The following is a 19,869-nucleotide window of genomic DNA, read 5'->3' as shown; positions in this document are numbered from 1 at the left end:
CCTCAAAAATATTTCTTTTGCACATTGATGTTCATGATGCTCAACAAGATATCGATGTAATACTTACCAACCTTGGGCCATAAGCAGCTATCGAGCAACCGCAAAATCCTCTTACATGGTTGAGGTAGAATGGCCTTTTACTAATTCTTTAAACTAGAGTTACATGATCAATAGTTAAGTTTATTGCTTTCACTAATCTATACCCGGAGGCGCCTCGACTAAATCGGGGTCTTGGACAAGAGACAAATAAGGAGGACATTCATATCAAGATCGATTAACTAAAATTAAAAACACATTAAAATTGTAATTAAACAAAAAAAATATAAACTTAAAATACAAATAAATTTATTTAAAAAAAAAAATTATCATATTACTTTTTTTTCTTAAATAAACAAACCTCTCTATACACGTTACAAAATATCTACTGTAAGTTGCAGTAAAAACAAAAAACAAAAAAAAAACAAAACAAAAAAAAAAAAACAAAATACAAAAAAAGGCACAAACATATAAAGTTCACATCTGGTGGCCAATATCAATGTTTGTTATATGAGTAAAGCTATTCAGCACCATTCACGAGTCTGAAACGATCCACTCACGGATCGACACGTGGATGTTCAGTGCCACGTGTCGATCCGTGAGTGGATCGTTTCAGATCGTGAATCGTGCCGAAAATCTTTTCTCTTGTTATATTCTCGAGGGTGACGAGAAACCGCATTAACAAAAAATCTACCAGGGAAGACTTGGAAGGAAATTCAGATCATAATAAACTTCCTGAGATTACATATATTTAATTTAGCATGAAAGGAAGTATTAATATCCACGCGAAATACACACACGCCACTGGAACATAGCAGCTAGCTGTTATTGTTCATGTAGAGGCATTGGTTTCTAATTTGCATTGAGAATCAAACTTGAAGTCTCCCTAGAATCTCCAGACAGAACTGACAACGAGGACGTTGGATCGGTCTCTTCTTCCACATATAGACAAGGCTTTGCAGGCATTTCTAAAGATTCTGCTTCGCTCTCGAGCATTTCGATGACTCTGTTCATCGATGGACGATCGTCGGGCCTCGTTTGGATACACCACAATCCGACGATCACCATCTTCCTCACCAGCCTCGTTTCATCCGCGGAGATGTCGTCGATTCCCAAACTCTGTCCTTCGCGAACTTGGTCGTAAACCCAAGAATGAAAGTAGACTTGACTCAAATCCTTTGGAACTCTTCTTTTCCCCGTCATTTCAAGCAACAACATTCCGAAGCTGTAAACATCGGCTTTGTGAGAGATGTTTCCGAAGTTTCTGTAGAAAAACTCCGGAGCGATGTATCCGATTGTTCCTCTTGCCGCGGTCACTGACACAATGCTTTGACTGTCTGTCGGATAAAGTCTCGCTAGTCCGAAGTCAGAGACTTTCGGAATGAAATTCTCGTCAAGAAGTATGTTGTGAGGCTTGATATCGAAATGTAGAATACGCACATCGCAACCTCTGTGGAGATACTCAATTCCTCGGGCGACTCCAAGAGAAATCTCAAACATTTTCTCAAAACTGAGCAAGGCATTTCCTTCCCTCGGGATTATGTACTTTTCGAGGGATCCGTTAGGCATGAACTCGTAAACAAGAGCTCGTTTTGATCTCTCAGCGCAGAATCCAATGAGTCTCACCACGTTTATGTGGTGGATTCTTCCAATAGTAGCCACTTCATTGATGAATTCTTGGCCGTTGGATTTGGATTTGCCTAATACTTTTACAGCCACGTCACGGCCGCTACGAATCCTTCCTTTATACACCGAACCATAGCCTCCTTCGCCGAGTTTATCCTTGAAATCTTTAGTTATTTTCTTGATAGCTGAGAAAGAGTAGTTGACTGGCCTCAGATTATTTTGACTCAGTAAATATTCTTCAATAGAGTCATACATGGATTTGTGTCTTCTTCTCCATTTGTAGATCAATAATCCAATGTATATTGGCAGCCCAATTATAAATCTCGACAAAAGCGCTAGTACTGCAATTAAAGAAACATTTAAAATGTTACGAATTTATCTACCTACGTACATATACATTACACACATATATACATAAATAAATATGTGTTAGAAAGATTAGAGAAAGCTTTATTCAATGCTAGAAAGAATTCATCTAAAATATTCAAGTGAGACTCTCAAAATCACGCAGAAGCATGCGCCATATTTTTGTTTTGCTATTAGTTGCCCAAAAGTATCTGGATCATATTGAATTGCTTTGAAACTCAGCGAGATGACACAATAACATCTTTAACACCAAAACACTCCCTTAAACATGTAATCAAAACCACACTATAAACTATCAAAATCACTCGAGAACTCGCAACACTCTAATCCAAAAATAAGTGATTAGCACGTATAAAACGCACTAATCATATTGGGAAACTCAAAATTATATACTCAGTCGGAGACTGACATAATAAAAGAAAGAATTATTTTCACTTTTACGAGTATAATTCTGATTGAGGGAGACAGGCATAAATCAGGAAAAATTTCATATTTAATATATAAAAATGACACATTTATAATCATTTGTGACAATATTGTCACAAAGTGATTATAGATGTGTCATTTTTCTCTCTCTCTCTCAACTTTTCATTCTTTTTCTTCAAAACCTAAAGCCAGGGTTGGCTTGAACCCTAGGGAAGTCAAACAAGTGCTTTAGTCCCCTCTAAATAAAAGCATAAATTATATAGAAAAAGACCCAAATTTAATATATTTTATGCCCAAAATGTTGAAGTATATTAAATAGTCAAAATAATTGTAAAAAAAAAAGATCTACAAAATTTAATTTACTTTGGGCCTCAAATATTCTAGAATTGGGTATGCTTAAAGCATCTATATCTCTCTCTCATATGAAGTCAAAATTGAGTTATTTCAAGCGCAATGAGTTAACAATGTTGAGAGCTTCAACATGCTACAATTGCTCTTTGATAGTTGCATTCAGTTATTCCAAGTCCTACGAATTAACAATTATGAGAGCTTCAAAATGATATAAGTATTGTCCTTTGAAAGTTGCAGTGTGCCCGCTTTGAAAGTTTGACAGAGAGGAACTCTGCCATTTTCTAAGAATAATAGCTTCAACTAAGTCACATAAAATATTATAATTGTATTGTAGTCAATGTTTCAGCATTTTTTACGCACTAGCTAAATTGATGATGTGGCAATTAATCTATTTTTTTGTTTCTCGATTGTGGTATCTAGGATAGCCTAGTGGTAATTCCACACCACCTCATGTGTGGAGGTCGTGGGTTCAATCCCCACCGCAGCAAAGCTGCCTTAAAAAAAAGCCTTTAAATATTCAATTATTATTTTGATATTTTGAATTACTTCTCTCTCTCTCTCTCTCTCTCTCTCTCTCTCTCTCTCTCTCTCTCTCTCTCTCTCTCTCTCTCTCTCTCTCTCTCCCTGCAGATTTGTTAGTCCTATTTTCATATGCAAATTGTATGCAAACTGATCTTAATGCGTGTTATGCCGTCATTTTCACAAGATAAAAATGATACCCCGAGAGCAAAAACGACAAGAATTGACAAAGTTCAAGACCTAACTATCGACGTGTTGAAACCATCGTCATGCAAACCATCGGCGTCCTAAAGCCTTTGGCAAAGCAAGACTATCGGCAAAGAGAAGAATCGTTAAACTATCGGCGACCATACTATCGGCGAAGTTTAAGACCAAACTATCGGCGACCATACTATCGGCGAAGTTTAAGACCAAACTATCGGCGGTCATACTATCGGCGAAGTTTAAGACCAAACTATCGGCGTCCTAAAATCTTCGGCAAAGTAAGACCATCGGCGAACTCATGGCCGAGGCTATCGGCACAAAACCATCGGCGAGCTTCATGGTCGAAACTATCGGCACAAAACTATCGGCGAGCTTCATGGCCTAGACTATCGGCGGGCTTTATGGCCGAGACTATCGGCGTGAAACTATAGGCATGAGACTATCGGCGTGAAACTATCGGCGAGCCTCTAAATCCAAGGCACAAAAAAAATAACTATCGGCCATCCTTTGTCTCTGCCAAACCATCGGCCAAACCAAGTCTCAAGGCAAAAATTGCCTCCAAGGCCCATGTGCCTCAAGCTCAAAAGCTATAAATACCCCCCCCCCCCCCCCCCCCCCCCCCTACTCACTCACAAGGGTAAGTTTTCTCAAACTTAAAAAACCTCTACTTCATTCCCGATCCTCTATATTTTCCTCTCTCGACACTCGAGACAAGATATGCCCCCCACCTCGACTAATGTTGAGCGTCGGAGCGCGCGCCAGGGGAAACCCCTCCGCGTCCATCTAGTTCACGTTTCTTGTCTTTTCAGGCGAAGAACACGAAGAACGCGAAGAGTCCGAAGATTGCGAAGAACACGACGGACTCGAAGGACTCGACGAACACGAAGAACGTGAAGGACTCGTTGAACCCGAAGATCGTGAAGAACCCAAAGAACACGACGGACTCGAAGGACTCGACGAACACGAGAACGTGAAGGACTCGTTGAACCCGAAGATCGTGAAGAACCCAAAGAACACGACGGACTCGAAGGACTCGTTGAACCCGAAGAACGCGAAGGCGAACTAATCACGAAGTGACGAGGATCCGGAAACATCTTTCCGACGAGGCAAAGACTACGAGATGAGAAGATTTCACCACACTCAACCTACGTGCGGTCATAGGGTCCGGCCCTAGACCGAACCACGGACGGTTCTAACTGTTGACTCAAAAACGGCGTTAACAATGCGCTATATTGAGTTTTTAGTACAGACATGGATGGATTTCAAGGTTCAAAGCCCAAACAAAAAAGAAACGCAGAAAAAAGGAAAATCCATGAAGCGGTCATTGTCTTTCAGCAAATCCAATATGTATCCTTCATCAGCCAATGAAAATCAAAAGATGAAGAAACTCAAGACACACACGAAGCCCTACCTTCAATCTTTTTCTCCGCCATGGCCAAAGCCTTGCTAAAATTCCCCGACGCCGATCTCATGAACAACTCGACGATGGCGACTGAGATCTGACTTCGTGGTCGAGAACGAGCGACGGTGAGATCAGCGATTCGATTTCAGACGCCTACGGTGAAGGACGATGACAGTCTCGACGGCTCCGAGAGGAAATCCAATTCGTCGGAGAAACGGGGAAGAGGCTATAGATCTTTTACCGGGTTGTTTTGTTGCTGTTTTTTCTTTCTTGAATTTATGTGTTTTACTTGTGTTAAGGTCTATGTAAATGTGTGTTAATGCCGGTATTTTTGTGTTTATTTGCGGGTAAATTTGCTACAGAATGTCTATGTAAATTTGTTTTAATGTAGATATTTTTGTGTTTATTTATGTTAATGTTGGTAAATTGTCACAGAAAAACACATAAAGTGAATGGCTGAGTAATTATTTTCTTACAATAAAAATAAAAAATTAAAAAAAGACGCAAAATGGTTTTTAAAATTAAATATAAGTAGTCTGGGCAAAGAAGAGATTTGTTGTCTTACTGATTATAAGTCGATATAAAACATGTATATATGTGGAGATCTCTGCAGAATATTGTGGGAATATCATCGTTAGTGGTAGATATACTAATTTAATGGGAAAAAGGATGATCATAAAAAGGAAAATAGGATTCTAACCAAAGTAAACAATATTTGCTGTTCTTATGATCCGACCTGTTAATGCCACAGAAACAAAAACCTCTAATATATATCAGTCATGTTATATTTACTTAAATCGTATCTATCATAGACTGAAATTAAAATCAAACTTACATTTAAAATTGCAAGGACCGTGACAACTGATAATTGAATTCCCACCGGCATTCAACCGGCATACCCCTTGTCCCTTGCAGTACCTTTCACAAGCAATATATTCCCATGAAACCTCGAACCCATAAGCCATCGAATCATGAATCTCTGAGTATGTACAGTTCAATCCACACTTGATCTGTTTCGCAGTCGTGGTCAAGAGATCTACAGAACATGTCTCCCTTAAATCGGATATCTTCGCGATGTCATAAGTAACATACGAGTAATTATGCGAAGACGTCTTTTGAGCCAGCGCTGATCCGTTTATACATGGCTCTGTATCGATGAACAGAGAAGAATTGGTCAACGGCTTTTCGCAGCTCAAGAACATGATTTTCTGGTTCCAACGGTAGGAGAAACTCTGATTCTTAATGACTTTATAATCGAAGTTGGAACTATAGGTGCTGCTGAAAGCTAATGTACTTAGAGGGACAGATGAGCAATTCTCTCTCTGGAAAAGAGATTCGACCAATCGGATGGTGAGATTGACCCGGCTAATTGATTGAACATTGAACTTGATGCCATTGATGTGAATCTCGGGTTTGTTGTTCTCGCAGAGAATCTGGTATTTGGACTCACCGCATTCATTGCTACGGCCTTCGGGCTGGTCTTTAATCCAGAAAGGATAAGAAATGTTGTGGATATCGCCACAAGACTCATTGCTGCATCCATCAACGACTGAAATATTATATATGGCGTTGCAAAGAACTGTGGAGTTCATGATGAACGCGATTAGTAATAATTCCCTTCGTCCCAGCATTCTCATATTTTTTTAATAACAAGGTTACTAGAGAACTATATCATTAACCGAACTCTATATGAAAGTCGGTGACATGTCCGAGGGATTATTTATTCATATTTAAGGCTCTTGACATCATCATAACTAAAGTAAACAATTTAGAGTACTAGTGGATGGCTTGTTATTAATAAAAATACCAATGGACTTTGTAAAGTCAAATCCTTTGAATCCAGAAAATATGAGAGGAAAAATGAGAATCAAATGTATCTTTCTTGTGTTATTTGGGTCGAAGAAAATCCGAGGGGAACTCAATTTGAGGAAAGTGTAAAGATAAAGCACATAACTAATATTATTTAGATTTCAATTTACTTGGAAAATTAGAGTCAAGTAAATTTTGGTTTTCCGCCGCATATTTCTTAAAATTTTCATTTTCCGGGTTTCAGACATAGCTTGACGGCTTGTTCTGTTTGCCCTGTGGAGCAAGCAACATGACCGAGCACATGGTGAGATATTTTCGTATTCAAATCTCATCCAATCTGACAATCTGATAATTTTTTTAGTTTCTATGTCGTTGGCAACAACATGTAATAAAGAATTGCCGAGCATTGAATTTTATATTTTGATAAGCATTTAGATTAATAAAAGCACCACTAGTGAATTAAAAACTGTTATGTGATGTAATAAGTATATAAAGACATGGACGAATTCTCTTTCTTGACTTCAAACAATATGATAGAAGCATTTGTTATTGATCGATGCAACATAAAAAATTTGAATGCTGAAATCAGAAATACGGGTTCAACGTGGAAAACTCGCAGGGAAAAACCACATGTAAAGGTGGGGAATTGAAACATGTATTAGCGAAAGTAGGAAAATTAGTACAGCACAATTTATGTTACAAGTAATTACTACTAATCTTGCACTCCAAAGAAAATAGAATTCTACAGTTGGTCATCACTCTAACACAGAGATGAGAGATAACTCTTGTTCTGCATGATTATTTCTTGGGAGAGGACCTCTTACAAATGGATTTGAAGGCATCTTCAGATCCTCTTTCCCTTCAATCATTTTCACTACAACACTCATTGAAGGCCGATTTACTGGTTGCCAATGGATGCACCAAAGTCCCACGGTCCCGAGATTCTTCACAATTGTCATGTCTTCCTCTTCCTCTGTGTCTGAAAATTCCAAATTTTTTACTCCTTGCTCTAATTGTTTATAGATCCATTCCGGAAAGTAAAATTCGCGACCGTCCTCTAATGGATAATTCACCATCTTTCTCTTGCTTCCCAGCATCTCAAGCAACATAATTCCGAAGCTATAAACGTCTGACTTATATGAAACGCCCCCGAAGTTTCTTGAGAAAACTTCGGGGGCGATATATCCGACGGTGCCTCTGGCCGCGGTCATAGAGACCATACTTTGATCCCTTGAGCATAGCTTGGCCGTCCCGAAATCGGAAACTTTTGGGTTCAGATTGTTGTCCAAAAGTACATTTTGAGGTTTGATATCAAAATGGAGAATTCTCTGGTCGCAGCCTTGATGCAGATACTCAATTCCCTTGGCTACCCCGAGAGCTATTCCTCTTATCTTATCCCATTTAAGAAAATCATTTTTTTCCTTGTTTGTTGGGACTATGAAGTTTTGGAGAGAGCCGTTTGGGAGGAACTCGTAAACCAGGGCTCGGCGAAACCCATCCGCACAGAATCCAACCATGCGAACAATATTCACATGATGGATTTTACTGATTATTTCCACTTCATTGATGAATTCTTCTCCTTTACCCATGGAATTGTTGAGGACTTTTACAGCCACCAGAATTTCATCAGATAGCTTCCCTTTGTACACCGTTCCATAAGCACCTTCGCCTATGACGTCGCTGAGTTGATTTGTGATCCTCTTGATATCAACATATGAATATCGAGTGGGCTTGAAAGCTTCATAATCAGCCAAAAACTGCTCAACCTTCACTTGGTTCTCTTCTTTTATCTTGTATCTTTTGCGCATGCAAAATAAGACCACGGCAAGTATAATAGCACCAACAACTGAAGCTGCATATAAATTCAACAGACAGAATAAACAAAATATCTATGTTTCAAATCTGTGAAGAACTCCGGGGTAAGTAGTTACCTGAAATTATGAGGTTTAAAACTGCATCTGAAGAAGAAGGTAACAGAACAACACGAAAAAAAAAAAAAAAAAATGAATCATTCAGTGACAAGTATATACATACAGAAGATCGATGAGTTTTTAGAGATGCATTGAAAATTAAAATAATACCAGATGTTGGAAATCCATAGCACTCGGTTATTGTAGTGGTCAAGTTTGAGTTCAACCTACATCTGCTGTGTTTTGCTTCACATTTAGAACAATCAGGCATAGACCATTTCAAACGAATTTCTGTGCCTTTCTTAAGTATGCCATAGGGAATTGAAGGTATTTCATACATCTTGGTGCATGATAACATATAGTCAAAGGAAGACGACGAGTACCCGTGACGGACGGCATAGAGTTTTTGGCTAGATAAAGTAAGACATGAATCAACCAAGTAATCTCGATTCATATCATTTTCCGTTTCACACGAAAAAACAGAATAGCTGTACAGATATTGATATGAGTATCGGAGAGGATATGCAGATAAATTGAGGTATCGAATAAGTCTTGGAAGGCAGCGATCCGGATCGGAGAGGTGAATGGTCTGCGACTCGTAGTTTATTTTCTTGACTAAGAATTTTGCAGAATCAGGAAGGTCAAGCAGAGTCATTTTGTCTTTGTTGCAAGAAACTTCGAAAGATTCCGAATAACCGCAGTTTTGTTGTTGGACTCCTTTGATTCTGAACGGGAATCTGATCACAGGGCCGCTGGGGCTGCATCTTTTTTCCGGGCAATCAATCTGTTCACATGTGACTGGCAACAAGAATAGAATAAACAATATGCAAGTTTTTTGCATTCTCTCAGTGGTTTTGGTCATATCTTTACTGAGAAAACAGACGACTTGAGGGTTTTTTTTTTTTTTTTTTTTTTTGTTATTATTAATAGAGTACGCTGATACTGGTAGGAGCAATCTTGTCCTTTTGAGACTACTATAAAAACAGGAGGATTTAGTTTTGAGCAAGCGAATTTTCATTTGATAAATTAATTACAAACTTCATTGAACATGATTTAGTCAAGTAATTGACTTTTTAAAACACAATTGTACTTCACTAATTTTGAAAAGTTAGCAGTTGATTGGCTTCTAGCCAAGTACTTGTTTTTAGTAATGTTATTATTATTCTATTATTATTTGAGATAAACATTCTGTTAATAAGAAACATTATTAGACATTTGACTTTTCACCAGCTCGTTGATCTTGTCAACGAAGTTTTTATTTGTTTTGTACCATCTCTGTTTTTTTTTTTTACATCTTTGCATTTTTTTTTTAGTAAAAATGTCATTTAAGTCGAATTTAATTTAAAATTATGAAATAACAGGGAATCTCGAGTTTAGTTAGTTTGTTAGATTCACATTATGGAAATGTAACTACTCTTGGGTTTTATTTACATATTTTGCATATCTAAAGTCTCGCAGCAAAATTCAATTATTTTTAAGGGTAATTAGATATATAGCTTTATTTACATATTTAATTTATTATTTATTCAATTTTTAATAAAAAATTTTAGTAAATAATCATAATCCATTATTTACACATTCAAAAAACTTAACTGCAACTACAAAACAAAACAAAAAACAAAAAAACAAAAAAAAAGTATAAATACGACAAGTCTTTGACTATTTAGCTAATATATACGGAAAGTTAGCTAAACAATAATTCCGAAAGTTTAAATGAGTTAGTTTTCGAATTTCTTATATTTTTTTTATCTTTTTAATAAACTAATTGTTCGCATTTGCTAATATTTGTCTCGTATGAAGTTCGTTAGTAACGTGAAGCCACACTGGATGGACTTGTTCTTCGGTAAATAATTTGTGTAACAATATTAAAAAATATTAAAAAAAAAAAATGTGACAACCTTCCCCACCCAACAACTATTCGTGCAAGTGGAACATTATTGCAAAATAGAAATGAAAATTGTAACATCTTTCTCATTAAAGTTGACTTTGAGTTGTTACAGGCCTTATCCCTTCTAACATGACCGGAAACAGCATAAATTTCCGTCATACCAATGCATTTTCAACACTCAAAGATCCAAGCTTTGCGTCTCCATGTGACCAGCCCGGCCCAAGGGCGGAGGCAAGAGGGACAATGAATTATTGATTTTTGAAAAGCATTGATGATATCGAAATTTATAGAGCCGTTAAAATTGAAATCTAAATCCGTTTAGTTTTTGCAGGTTTTATTATTTTAACAAATAATTAGTAAACTGGTCATATTTACAATTTTACATTGTTATATAGTCAATTTTTAGTAAATATTTGTTAAATAAGTACAATAATTACGTGGCAGCATGTGGATGATTTACAGTATCCAAATTTGTCTTTTTGATTTCGTAAATTCCATTTAGTAAATATTTGGTAAATACTATTTTACGATTATTTATCAAATATTTACTAAAAATTAGTTAAATAGCAAACCATATGACTATATAATTACTAAACACTTATATTAAAAACATAAACTTTGTCGAAATTGGAGATCAATCACAATCTGAATTGGGGATCGACATCATACACGGTAAATATAACCACGTCTCGTTTTACCGAACACACAAAAAACCTTCCAGAGACAAATCTTTCACAGATATTGGAAAAAAATTGTTAGTAATTTATTCAAGTATCCTAGCAAAAGAAGTAAAGTCTTATTACTTATGCATGAAGCAGCAGAAATGGGTTTGCAAAATTGTGATTAGTTATTGAGTTTTGTTTTTTAAATGACCCAAAAGCTTGTTATGCATATGCTACTTTATTTTAACTTTCATGTCTTGGTGTCCCGTTACTTTAACCGTTCACGAGATTTACAGTACATACCTTCAAAACGAGGTCGATCAAGAAAGCAAAAGCGTATATGTCACAAACTTTTGAAAACAATCGTCTCATGAAAATTGACTTAAAGTAAGAGATTTAAGAAAATTTCAGAGGCAGGTAAGGGATGTAAAATATCGTTTAACATTGAAACGAAATTTCAGTTGGTCTCATAGCTTCTCTCTCAAATCAATTTAGACTAGGCACATGCTAAGAAATAGAATGAATGTGGATTATCAAACTAATATATTGGCGACCACTGCATGAAAAGAAAAAAAAGGTTTGATTGGATATAAAATATTTGCAGTAATGAGAAAAATAAGAAGCAAATGTGTATTGTGGGAAGATTAGGAAGCTCTGGACTCGCAGCCGGGATGGGATGATCATACCAGAGACAAGACAAGACACAGAGGCTCGGTCCGGTAGTTTCACGGCGTCGGCGTAATCCTTCAAACACAACATGTAAATATAAAATATTAACCAAAACCACCCTAATAATAATAATAATAATAATAATAATCATAAATATATGAATTAAAAGCATTGTATATGCCAGTATATATATACAAGAAGAATTTATATAAGAAACATGACAGTTACATTGAAGCATATTTTAATTTGATTTTTTTGGTGTTACCTTGTTTTCCATAGAAGGAAACTCTCCATCCTGTAATAGTTTTAAATTCCAAACTGATGACAAAGCTTGAAACTTTTCCTTTCCATTTTCTTCAATGACTATTTATTTGCAACCCACCACTGCAAGTTCACTTCTGTTCTTCTGAAAGTAATTTCAACAAAGAAAAAAAGTGAGAACAACATAAATTAATATATTAGAGAATATCCAGCTTCTACATGTTCATGAGTCAATGACAAAGTGAAATTACCAGAGAATGTGGGACTGGTTGCAATCCATGCTCACCACTCATCTAAGTCAGTCTCATCGTCCGTGTGAATCCAAACTCCGTCTTTCTGAACTTGTGTGCGATTGATAAAGATGTTTGGAACATGCGAAATCTTGTGCCATTCCTTTCCATCTTTCTTGCAGTGGTACTCCAAAGGCTCAGATGTTATGATTGACAGCTCTTGCAATGGTGTCATTTGCAGAAACTCTGGAAGTGTTTTGAGGTGGGTACACCAGTGAATGGTCAACGTGTGTAGACACGGCATAATTGACCTTGCTTTTGTGCACGATCCTTCCCACTGCGTCCATTGGTAATTTCTAGAGAATACAAGATCTTCCAATCTCGGAAACAAAATAACGTCTTGATCGGCTTCAGTGACTCCTAGGAACTCTTCACCCAGCGTATACATGCTATTGATTTTCAGTATTTCCAGATATACAAGCGAGGGAAGTTTACCGAAATCGGGGAAAGTCTTGCAATTTGCGAAACGATCTAATTTGAGATGGGTGAGATTGACCAAAGACATCATCCACGAGGAAGACATGGTGTGACCTTCGTAACAATGGATGGATAAAGCTTTCAAGTTGGGATGTGGATGAATGGAATTCAAAAATGAAATGTCATCGTCGTTGTTGCTTCCGTCGTAATCGAAATTTTCTCTGAAGTACAACGCCAATACAAGGAGATGTGGTTTTCCATTGAGATTCATCTTCACAACATCGTCCATCGTAGACCCGGCGTTCCCACACTGTGTGATGCCAAGATACCCTTGAAAGTCGAGGTGCTTCAGTGTGTTTAGCTCTCCCAGATTTAGATAAGATTCGTTCTCCTTGGGCACGACTATCGTATCGATTGTTCGCAGATGACTCAATTTTCCGATTCCTTTGGGAAGGCCCTCTAATGGACACGAATATATATACAGATGTTGTAAGTTGACTAATTTTGAGATGCTCTCTGGTAGCGTTTTTAGTTTGACGCATTCGCATAGTTTCAAGGTTTCGAGATTATAGAGGCTGAATAGTTTCTCCGGCAATTCTATCAACTTATCGCTTTTCGATAAGTCTAGGTATCTCAAGTGTTTCAATAAACCAATATCCTCAGATAATCGTTCGAACCCGGAACCTTGCAGATTTAAAGTACGAAGACATGTCAGTTGAGAAAACAATAACATCTCATCGCGCTCTCCGATCACTTGAAATAAGAGGGAAAGCGTACGCAAATTCATTGCATTTCCTAATGAATTAGGAGAGCAAGCTCCCGGTGAGATAACCAATAAGGTCAAGTGACGAGTGTTTTCTTCGACCATCACCATTTCTCTGCCTTTGTCAACTTCCATAAAGACAAATTCGTCGCCCGTCAAAAAATGGGCAAAATCATGAACTATGTCATGCATTTTGCACCGAATGACTCCATCATACGCGTCCTCTTTGAAATCTTGAAAAAAAGACCGCATAGCCAAACTCTCAAAACAATCTCGACCTCGCTTCCATGAATCCACTTTTCGGCCCAAATAGCCTTGGGACATCCACATCTCAATTAAATCATCTCTCTTCATATAGAAGTCTTGAGGAAACACCAAACAGTACAAAAAACAACGTCTTTCCAGCGGTGGGAGGTCGTAGTAACTTAGCAAAAAAGGAGCGAAAACATCCCGAACTTTAGCATCACTCGACTCCCATAGTGGACTACCCAAAATTTCATCCCATTGACTCAGTGTCTTTTTGAAGCGCACAAGACTTCCTAGGGTTTTGGCAACTAGAGGCAAACCTCTTGACTTAGAGGCGATTTTTCGGCCGATGGGTTCTAGTTGAGCACGCTCCTCGGGAGTCCTCCCCAGGAATGCCAACTGGCGAAAAATCGACCAACAATGCTCTTCGCTCAACGTTTTTAGACTAATTTGGTTCGTGGTTGCCCCCATCATTATCGCAACTTCTTGCTTTCTCGTGGTCACCAATACCCGGCTTCCTCTACCCCCATTCCTAAGAGCTTCTCCCAAAATTTCCCATTTGTTGTGATCTTCAAACCATACATCGTCTAGGACAATGAGCACTCTTTTCCCCTCTATGGACTCGTGAATGCATTTGACAACAACGTTCAGTTCAGAGCTCTCGGTACTACTTCCAAGGCCTTCAACGATGGCCTTGGAGACCTTGATCTCGTCGAACGGATCAGAGACACACACCCAAATCCGTATAGCAAAGCGGGTCTTCACAATCTCGTCATTATAAGCAAGTTGGGCGAGAGTAGTTTTGCCGAGACCCCCCAATCCCACAATGGGGATGATATCAAGGGACGGTCTCTCATTATCACCATCCCCAGTACTGCTCTCGTACAACAACTTGCTTACTAAAACACTCTTTTCCTCGTCTCGACCGTGAACTTTGGTCTCATCGATAAGGAAGGTAGTCTGAGGCGGCCTAGGCCGCTCGACAACAGTGTTTGTGTTGAGATTGTATTTATTTTTATCGTCGGAAATCCTAACCAAGTCTTCATTCAGCTGTTTTATTTTGAGAGCGATTTCGCGGCGCATAATGAGGCGGTCGACTTTGGCGAAAGAGAAGCAAGAGAAATGCATCGGAAAACACACCTTCTTCGGAGCTTGCTCTTCTTCTTTCTTGATCTTGTGCTCGAGAATCGCCGTGTTCCAATCGTCGAGAACGTTCTCCAAGTCATCGGAAGCGTTCTTGAGCTTCTGGAGCCATCTTTTCACGGAGGCGTCGCTCAGCTGCTTCTTCTCGGCATCTTCAAGAACAGCTTGAATGTCTTCAAGATTGCTCTTCAGGTTTCGGACATCTTCTTTGACTCCACTCACCAGCCTGACCTCCTCTCCGACGCCACCAATCGCCATGGAACCCAATTGCTCGATCAGCATCGAAATCACAGCTTCAGCCATCTTCCCGCTTAGGAACTTTTTTCTTTTACTTGGAAAGAACAGTAGTGAACGAAGCTATGTGGTAAAGAGCACAAAAAAAGAAAAGAAAAGTTCAATAATAATGATGGAGCTAGCACATACAGAGCTAGCCAGTGTATTAAAATAATGCATTAAAAAAAGCAAGCGTGTTCTGAGAAGTTTGACAAACAAATTTACTTTTTGACGACATTTGTCTCGAGAAGTTCACTGCTATAACGGAGGTGGAGCCACATGGGTGGGTTTGTTCTTTCCATGAACCAGATCGTTAATGTTTATTTTAACTCATCAGAGACCATATCTTATACAAGTGGATGAAAAAAAAAATTAATAAATCACGGTTGAGTCGTTGAATATTTATAGAGAGTAGAGACCTTACTTTTACAAAATTAGAACGTGTGTATTTGATGAAAAACTATTACTTTTTCAAATTACATAAAAGGATTGATGACGGAACCCAATTGCATCGAAATCACAGGATCAGCCATTAAAGAGGAAGCTCGTAGCAGTAGTCTAGCTATGTTGAAAAAACAAATAATAAAAAAAATATAAAAATAAATAAATAAATAAAGTGTGGGTCACGTGGGGTTTGTTCTTTCGATGAACAATTTTGTCTAGCATCGACGACCGAGAAGGAGAACTAAAAAGACGGATTTCCTTGACCAAGAAATACTCGTGCAAATGGATAATAATAAAATATAGCGGAACCCAGATCAGTGATGCTCAGATTGGAAACCTTCTTGAAATGGATACTGAAGAAAAATTATCGTCGTTGAATTGTTAAATGATTTGCGGAACTTTTAGGAGGCGTTTTTCTTAGGGATGGCAATTTGACCCGTTACCCGCGTTCCGGCCCGTTACCCGATTTATTCGGGTCGGGTAATACCCGTTATTTTTTGGTAAACGGGTAATACCCGTTAAGGTTTTAACGGGTCCGGGTACGGATAACGGAATAGCCATCCCGTACCCGGTTACCCGAGACCCGACCCGTTAACTTTTAAATATTTAAAAATATAATAAATCATATGTTTACATAATTAGATGATATATTTTAAACATTGTTTTTAAAAATATAATAAATCATATGTTTACCTAAAGATGATATATTATTTTTAAACTTTATATTGTTGATAGATTTTTATTTTATAAACGGGTAAGCGGGTCTACCCGACCCGCTACCCTTTTTTTAAACCGGGTAAACGGGTAACGGGTCCAACATTTTTAACCCGTTTACCCGGCGGGTATCCCCGTTACTCGGCCCGTCTCAAAATCCGGGTAAACGGGTCCGGGTAACGGGTAAAAAATTATAGCGGGTACGGGTAACGGAATAGGTGTACCCGGCCTTACCCGTACCCGTTGCCATCCCTAGTTTTTCCCTGATTTGCATCGTCTCTGTTTTTGGTCGTCCAGTGCAAGACTGCTAAGACTTTATTGCAAATAGGACCGAAAAAAAAAATTAATTATGTAAAAAATCTCCTTAAAATAGAAATTCAGGCGTATGGCAATTTAAAAAAGGAAATATCATTTCCAAGATCTCATAAACCATAGTAGCTAATTTTTTGTTTTTTAAGGGCATTAGAGCATCTTTAATGTCATATTAGCTTATCATGATACATAGTGGTTAAACAATTTGCTCTATACAGCTAATTGTTAAGCTAAATCAATAGCTAATATGCAAAACAATGGTAAGCAAGTAGTTTATAACTTTTACTATTTACTAGCAGATCCCTCAAATTGCTAAGCAAATGACCATTAAAGATGCTCTTAACTGTCTTGACCAAACTAGATATTACGTTTATTTACAAAATAGGACTTTTGATTATTTATAATAATAAAAAATACTCTTATCTTTATTTTTAGCTATATATTTATGTAAATTTAATTAGTATTCATCATAATTCTCAAGAATAATCATAATTAATTGTAATTCATCGGATTTAAATTTTAAGAGATGAAATCCAATATTTTTTCTATAATAAAGTTGAAAATAAAAAAAAATGATTTTTTTTAAGAAAATGATGTTTATGTTAAAAAAAACATGGAGAAAAAAAAAAGTATAATTTGTATTTATGCAACTGCCAAATTTAACTTAGTACTTTAGTTACCTTTGAGCGGCATAGTAAAATTTCCCATAAAAATATATGCTTTGAAAATTTTACAAAATTAAAATTGTGTACACACGTGATAACTCTAGTGTTAATCTCACATATACTTCGACGGAATCTCATGAGCTACATAAATGCATGCCCTCTTACAAGTGAAAGATTTATCATGCTAATATATCATATCATGTAACTTTGACCAATAATGTGACTCCTCAAAAAATAAAAATAAAATAAATAAAAAAATCGTGTAAACACGGTGTTTCACATGATGGATTATTGGTTTCTTAATTAACAAAACATAATCAACCGTGATCCATAGAATCTTCCTCGGATCGATTTCAATTAGGCTTGGAAAGAATTTTTATGGATTCTCAGTCGCTATCTATCATTTCGATCATTGTAGTTCATCTAATTGTCGGCCTGATTTGGATACACCCAAGGACGGAGCTAGATGAACTTATCCTCGGCGATTAATTTGAAAATACAAAATTCTGATCAAGAGGGCTAATTCGTCAACGCATACCATTTTGTAGTTCTTTTTTTATGGTTTTCAGAAACAATACGTTGGATTTTCCATAGTAGTTGCTCTCTCTTTTCTATTTGGATTGTTTGTTGTGTATAATTTTTTTTCTTAACGTTGACTAACAATATTTTTTTTTTCAGCCACCTTTGTCACTCTACTCGGTATCCATGTATGCATTTGTGTTATGGATGGAACGTGTAAGTAGTAAGTACACTCATTTGAGGGAGAGAGAGCTATACGAATACCTCATTTAAAAATGCTAGCTCTTTAAATACCTCAAACTTTATACGGTTTTACCAACAAAATGTAAATATCAATATAAAAAATTAAAATAAATTTTTATAGAATAAATAAAAATATTTATAAAATAAAAATAAATTAATTAATTAATTAATAAGAGAATAAGTTTGAAACAAAAGTACAACGGTCAGTTTCACTTTTTTCTTTTTAACATATACACAAAATAACAAAAAATATTTTATATAATTTATGTCAGACAACTGAATTTTCTGTTGGAAATTAAAAATAATTTATCGGTATTTTGAAATTCCGATCTTCAAAACCGTTATTCATGTCATTTTTTCAACAACATATCTTAAACTGAGACATGCTGCTGATAATGGGCTTCGTGAAGCCTCTACTGGGCCTTCCAATAAGCCCACGTGTCTTCAAAAGAGCCACCGGGCGTTTTCTAGATTGGTGTCGTTTCTCTATCATTTTCTGTTACAACTTTCAGATTTTTTTGTCGCTTGTGTAACAAAAACATGATTATGGTCGATGAAAATCTCTTGCAAACTCGTATCCCTTCACTTTTAGTTTCAGGTATGAATGCCGTCTTATTGAACCACAAACCATTACTTCCCTTATCAAAAACAACATTCATAACAAAATATATTTAATATTTCAGTAAGTATATTTCAAAAGGCAAAGATTTATATATTAACATAATTACATTACCTAAAATCTCATTATCATACCTCACATATCGCTGTACATTAAAAAGGAAACAAGAATGTGGTATATCCTCCAAGCAAAAAAAGAATGTGGTTTATCCATCCGTACAATTCTTCCATGTAACATAGCTATACAAATATCAAAACATTAAGTTTGATCTGACTTTGGGTCTAGTGTTTATTTTTTTTACTTTAGTTTTTAGTATTCTCATTACCCTGTTTTTCATTGTTTTTGTTGGTGTTGTATTATGTTTTGATTTAGAAACGGGTTAGCCGTCGTCCATATAGACTGAAGACCTGTCTTCTTCCTGATCAATGAACTACGGCAGATTAGATTTCTCCACCATCCATAGAGGGATATTTGAAAGAACTTGATGTTTGCTCTATCTTATTGTGTCTCTTGTGCGTAAATTGGGTTTTTACCTTTATTTGACGTTAACGGTTGATTTTTTTCCGATTTAGGTCTCTTTTGTTTTTTGGATCAATAAAGTATAAAGCTATATCTGTAGTGTTATACCCATACTCTAATAGATGGCTCCGAGCCTGTTTCCTTAAAAAAAATATCAAAGCATTAAATAAATATAAACTCTTAAAAAGAAAAGTTGATCGCAAAAGTTAAATACTTTATTTATTTTATGATTAATTATGCATGAGATTATCACTGATTTTCATGGTTATAGTTATAAGTGGGAATTACATCTAGTAGTGTTTTTTTTTTTTTTACAAAATTAACAGATGAAGATTTTACATTACGAAAACAAGGGATTATAAATGTGAATAGTCGTTAATTTTCCCTTACTTCCTTTATTTCCCAGTTGCTCTTAGGTTTCGCTCCGGCCATAGTTTTTTTGTCATGCTGATTATCGTTGCCCAATAAACTAAACGTATATAGTAATATAAAATTATTATATAGTATAGATATATAATATAATCGGTAGCATATGTATATTTATTTAATCACATACTGATTATTGTATATTGT

General features: G+C 36.6%; 2 protein-coding genes and 2 pseudogenes across 3 annotated transcripts; all 4 read right to left on the bottom strand.

The window, feature by feature from the left end:
• Nucleotides 1-699: 699 nt before the first annotated feature.
• Nucleotides 700-1,917, bottom strand: LOC149380292 (rust resistance kinase Lr10 pseudogene; annotated as a pseudogene).
• Nucleotides 1,918-5,625: 3,708 nt separating this feature from the next.
• LOC149380291 (uncharacterized) lies at nucleotides 5,626-6,561 on the bottom strand. Its single transcript, XM_089604117.1, has 2 exons — nucleotides 5,766-6,561; nucleotides 5,626-5,666 (listed from the first exon to the last, which is right to left on the bottom strand). Exons 1-2 carry the CDS (start codon nucleotides 6,559-6,561, stop codon nucleotides 5,626-5,628), a joined length of 837 nt encoding a protein of 278 aa, XP_089460243.1.
• A 933-nt stretch (nucleotides 6,562-7,494) lies between these two features.
• On the bottom strand, nucleotides 7,495-8,913 carry LOC149380290 (rust resistance kinase Lr10 pseudogene; annotated as a pseudogene).
• Nucleotides 8,914-11,663: 2,750 nt separating this feature from the next.
• Nucleotides 11,664-15,325, bottom strand: LOC149380289 (putative disease resistance protein RGA1). Of its 2 annotated transcripts, none has more exons than XM_089603261.1 (3): nucleotides 12,381-15,325; nucleotides 12,134-12,274; nucleotides 11,664-11,943 (listed from the first exon to the last, which is right to left on the bottom strand). In XM_089603261.1, the coding sequence occupies exon 1, from the start codon at nucleotides 15,289-15,291 to the stop codon at nucleotides 12,412-12,414; it is 2,880 nt and encodes a 959-aa protein (XP_089459387.1). In that variant the 5' UTR covers nucleotides 15,292-15,325; the 3' UTR covers nucleotides 11,664-11,943; nucleotides 12,134-12,274; nucleotides 12,381-12,411. The 2 variants fall into 2 exon arrangements, with proteins under 2 accessions (XP_089459387.1, XP_089459388.1); XM_089603262.1 differs by having other exon boundaries at nucleotides 12,134-12,271.
• Between the last annotated feature and the right edge of the window lie 4,544 nt (nucleotides 15,326-19,869).

This window comes from Urtica dioica, chromosome 12 (genome assembly GCF_054948205.1).
Source record: "Urtica dioica subsp. dioica isolate 48M chromosome 12, U.dioica_male_clone48M_v1_H2, whole genome shotgun sequence".
Classification (NCBI taxonomy): Eukaryota; Viridiplantae; Streptophyta; class Magnoliopsida; order Rosales; family Urticaceae; genus Urtica; species Urtica dioica.
The sequence above is the reverse complement of the archived record's forward strand: the minus strand, read 5'-3'. Positions and strand labels throughout refer to the sequence as shown.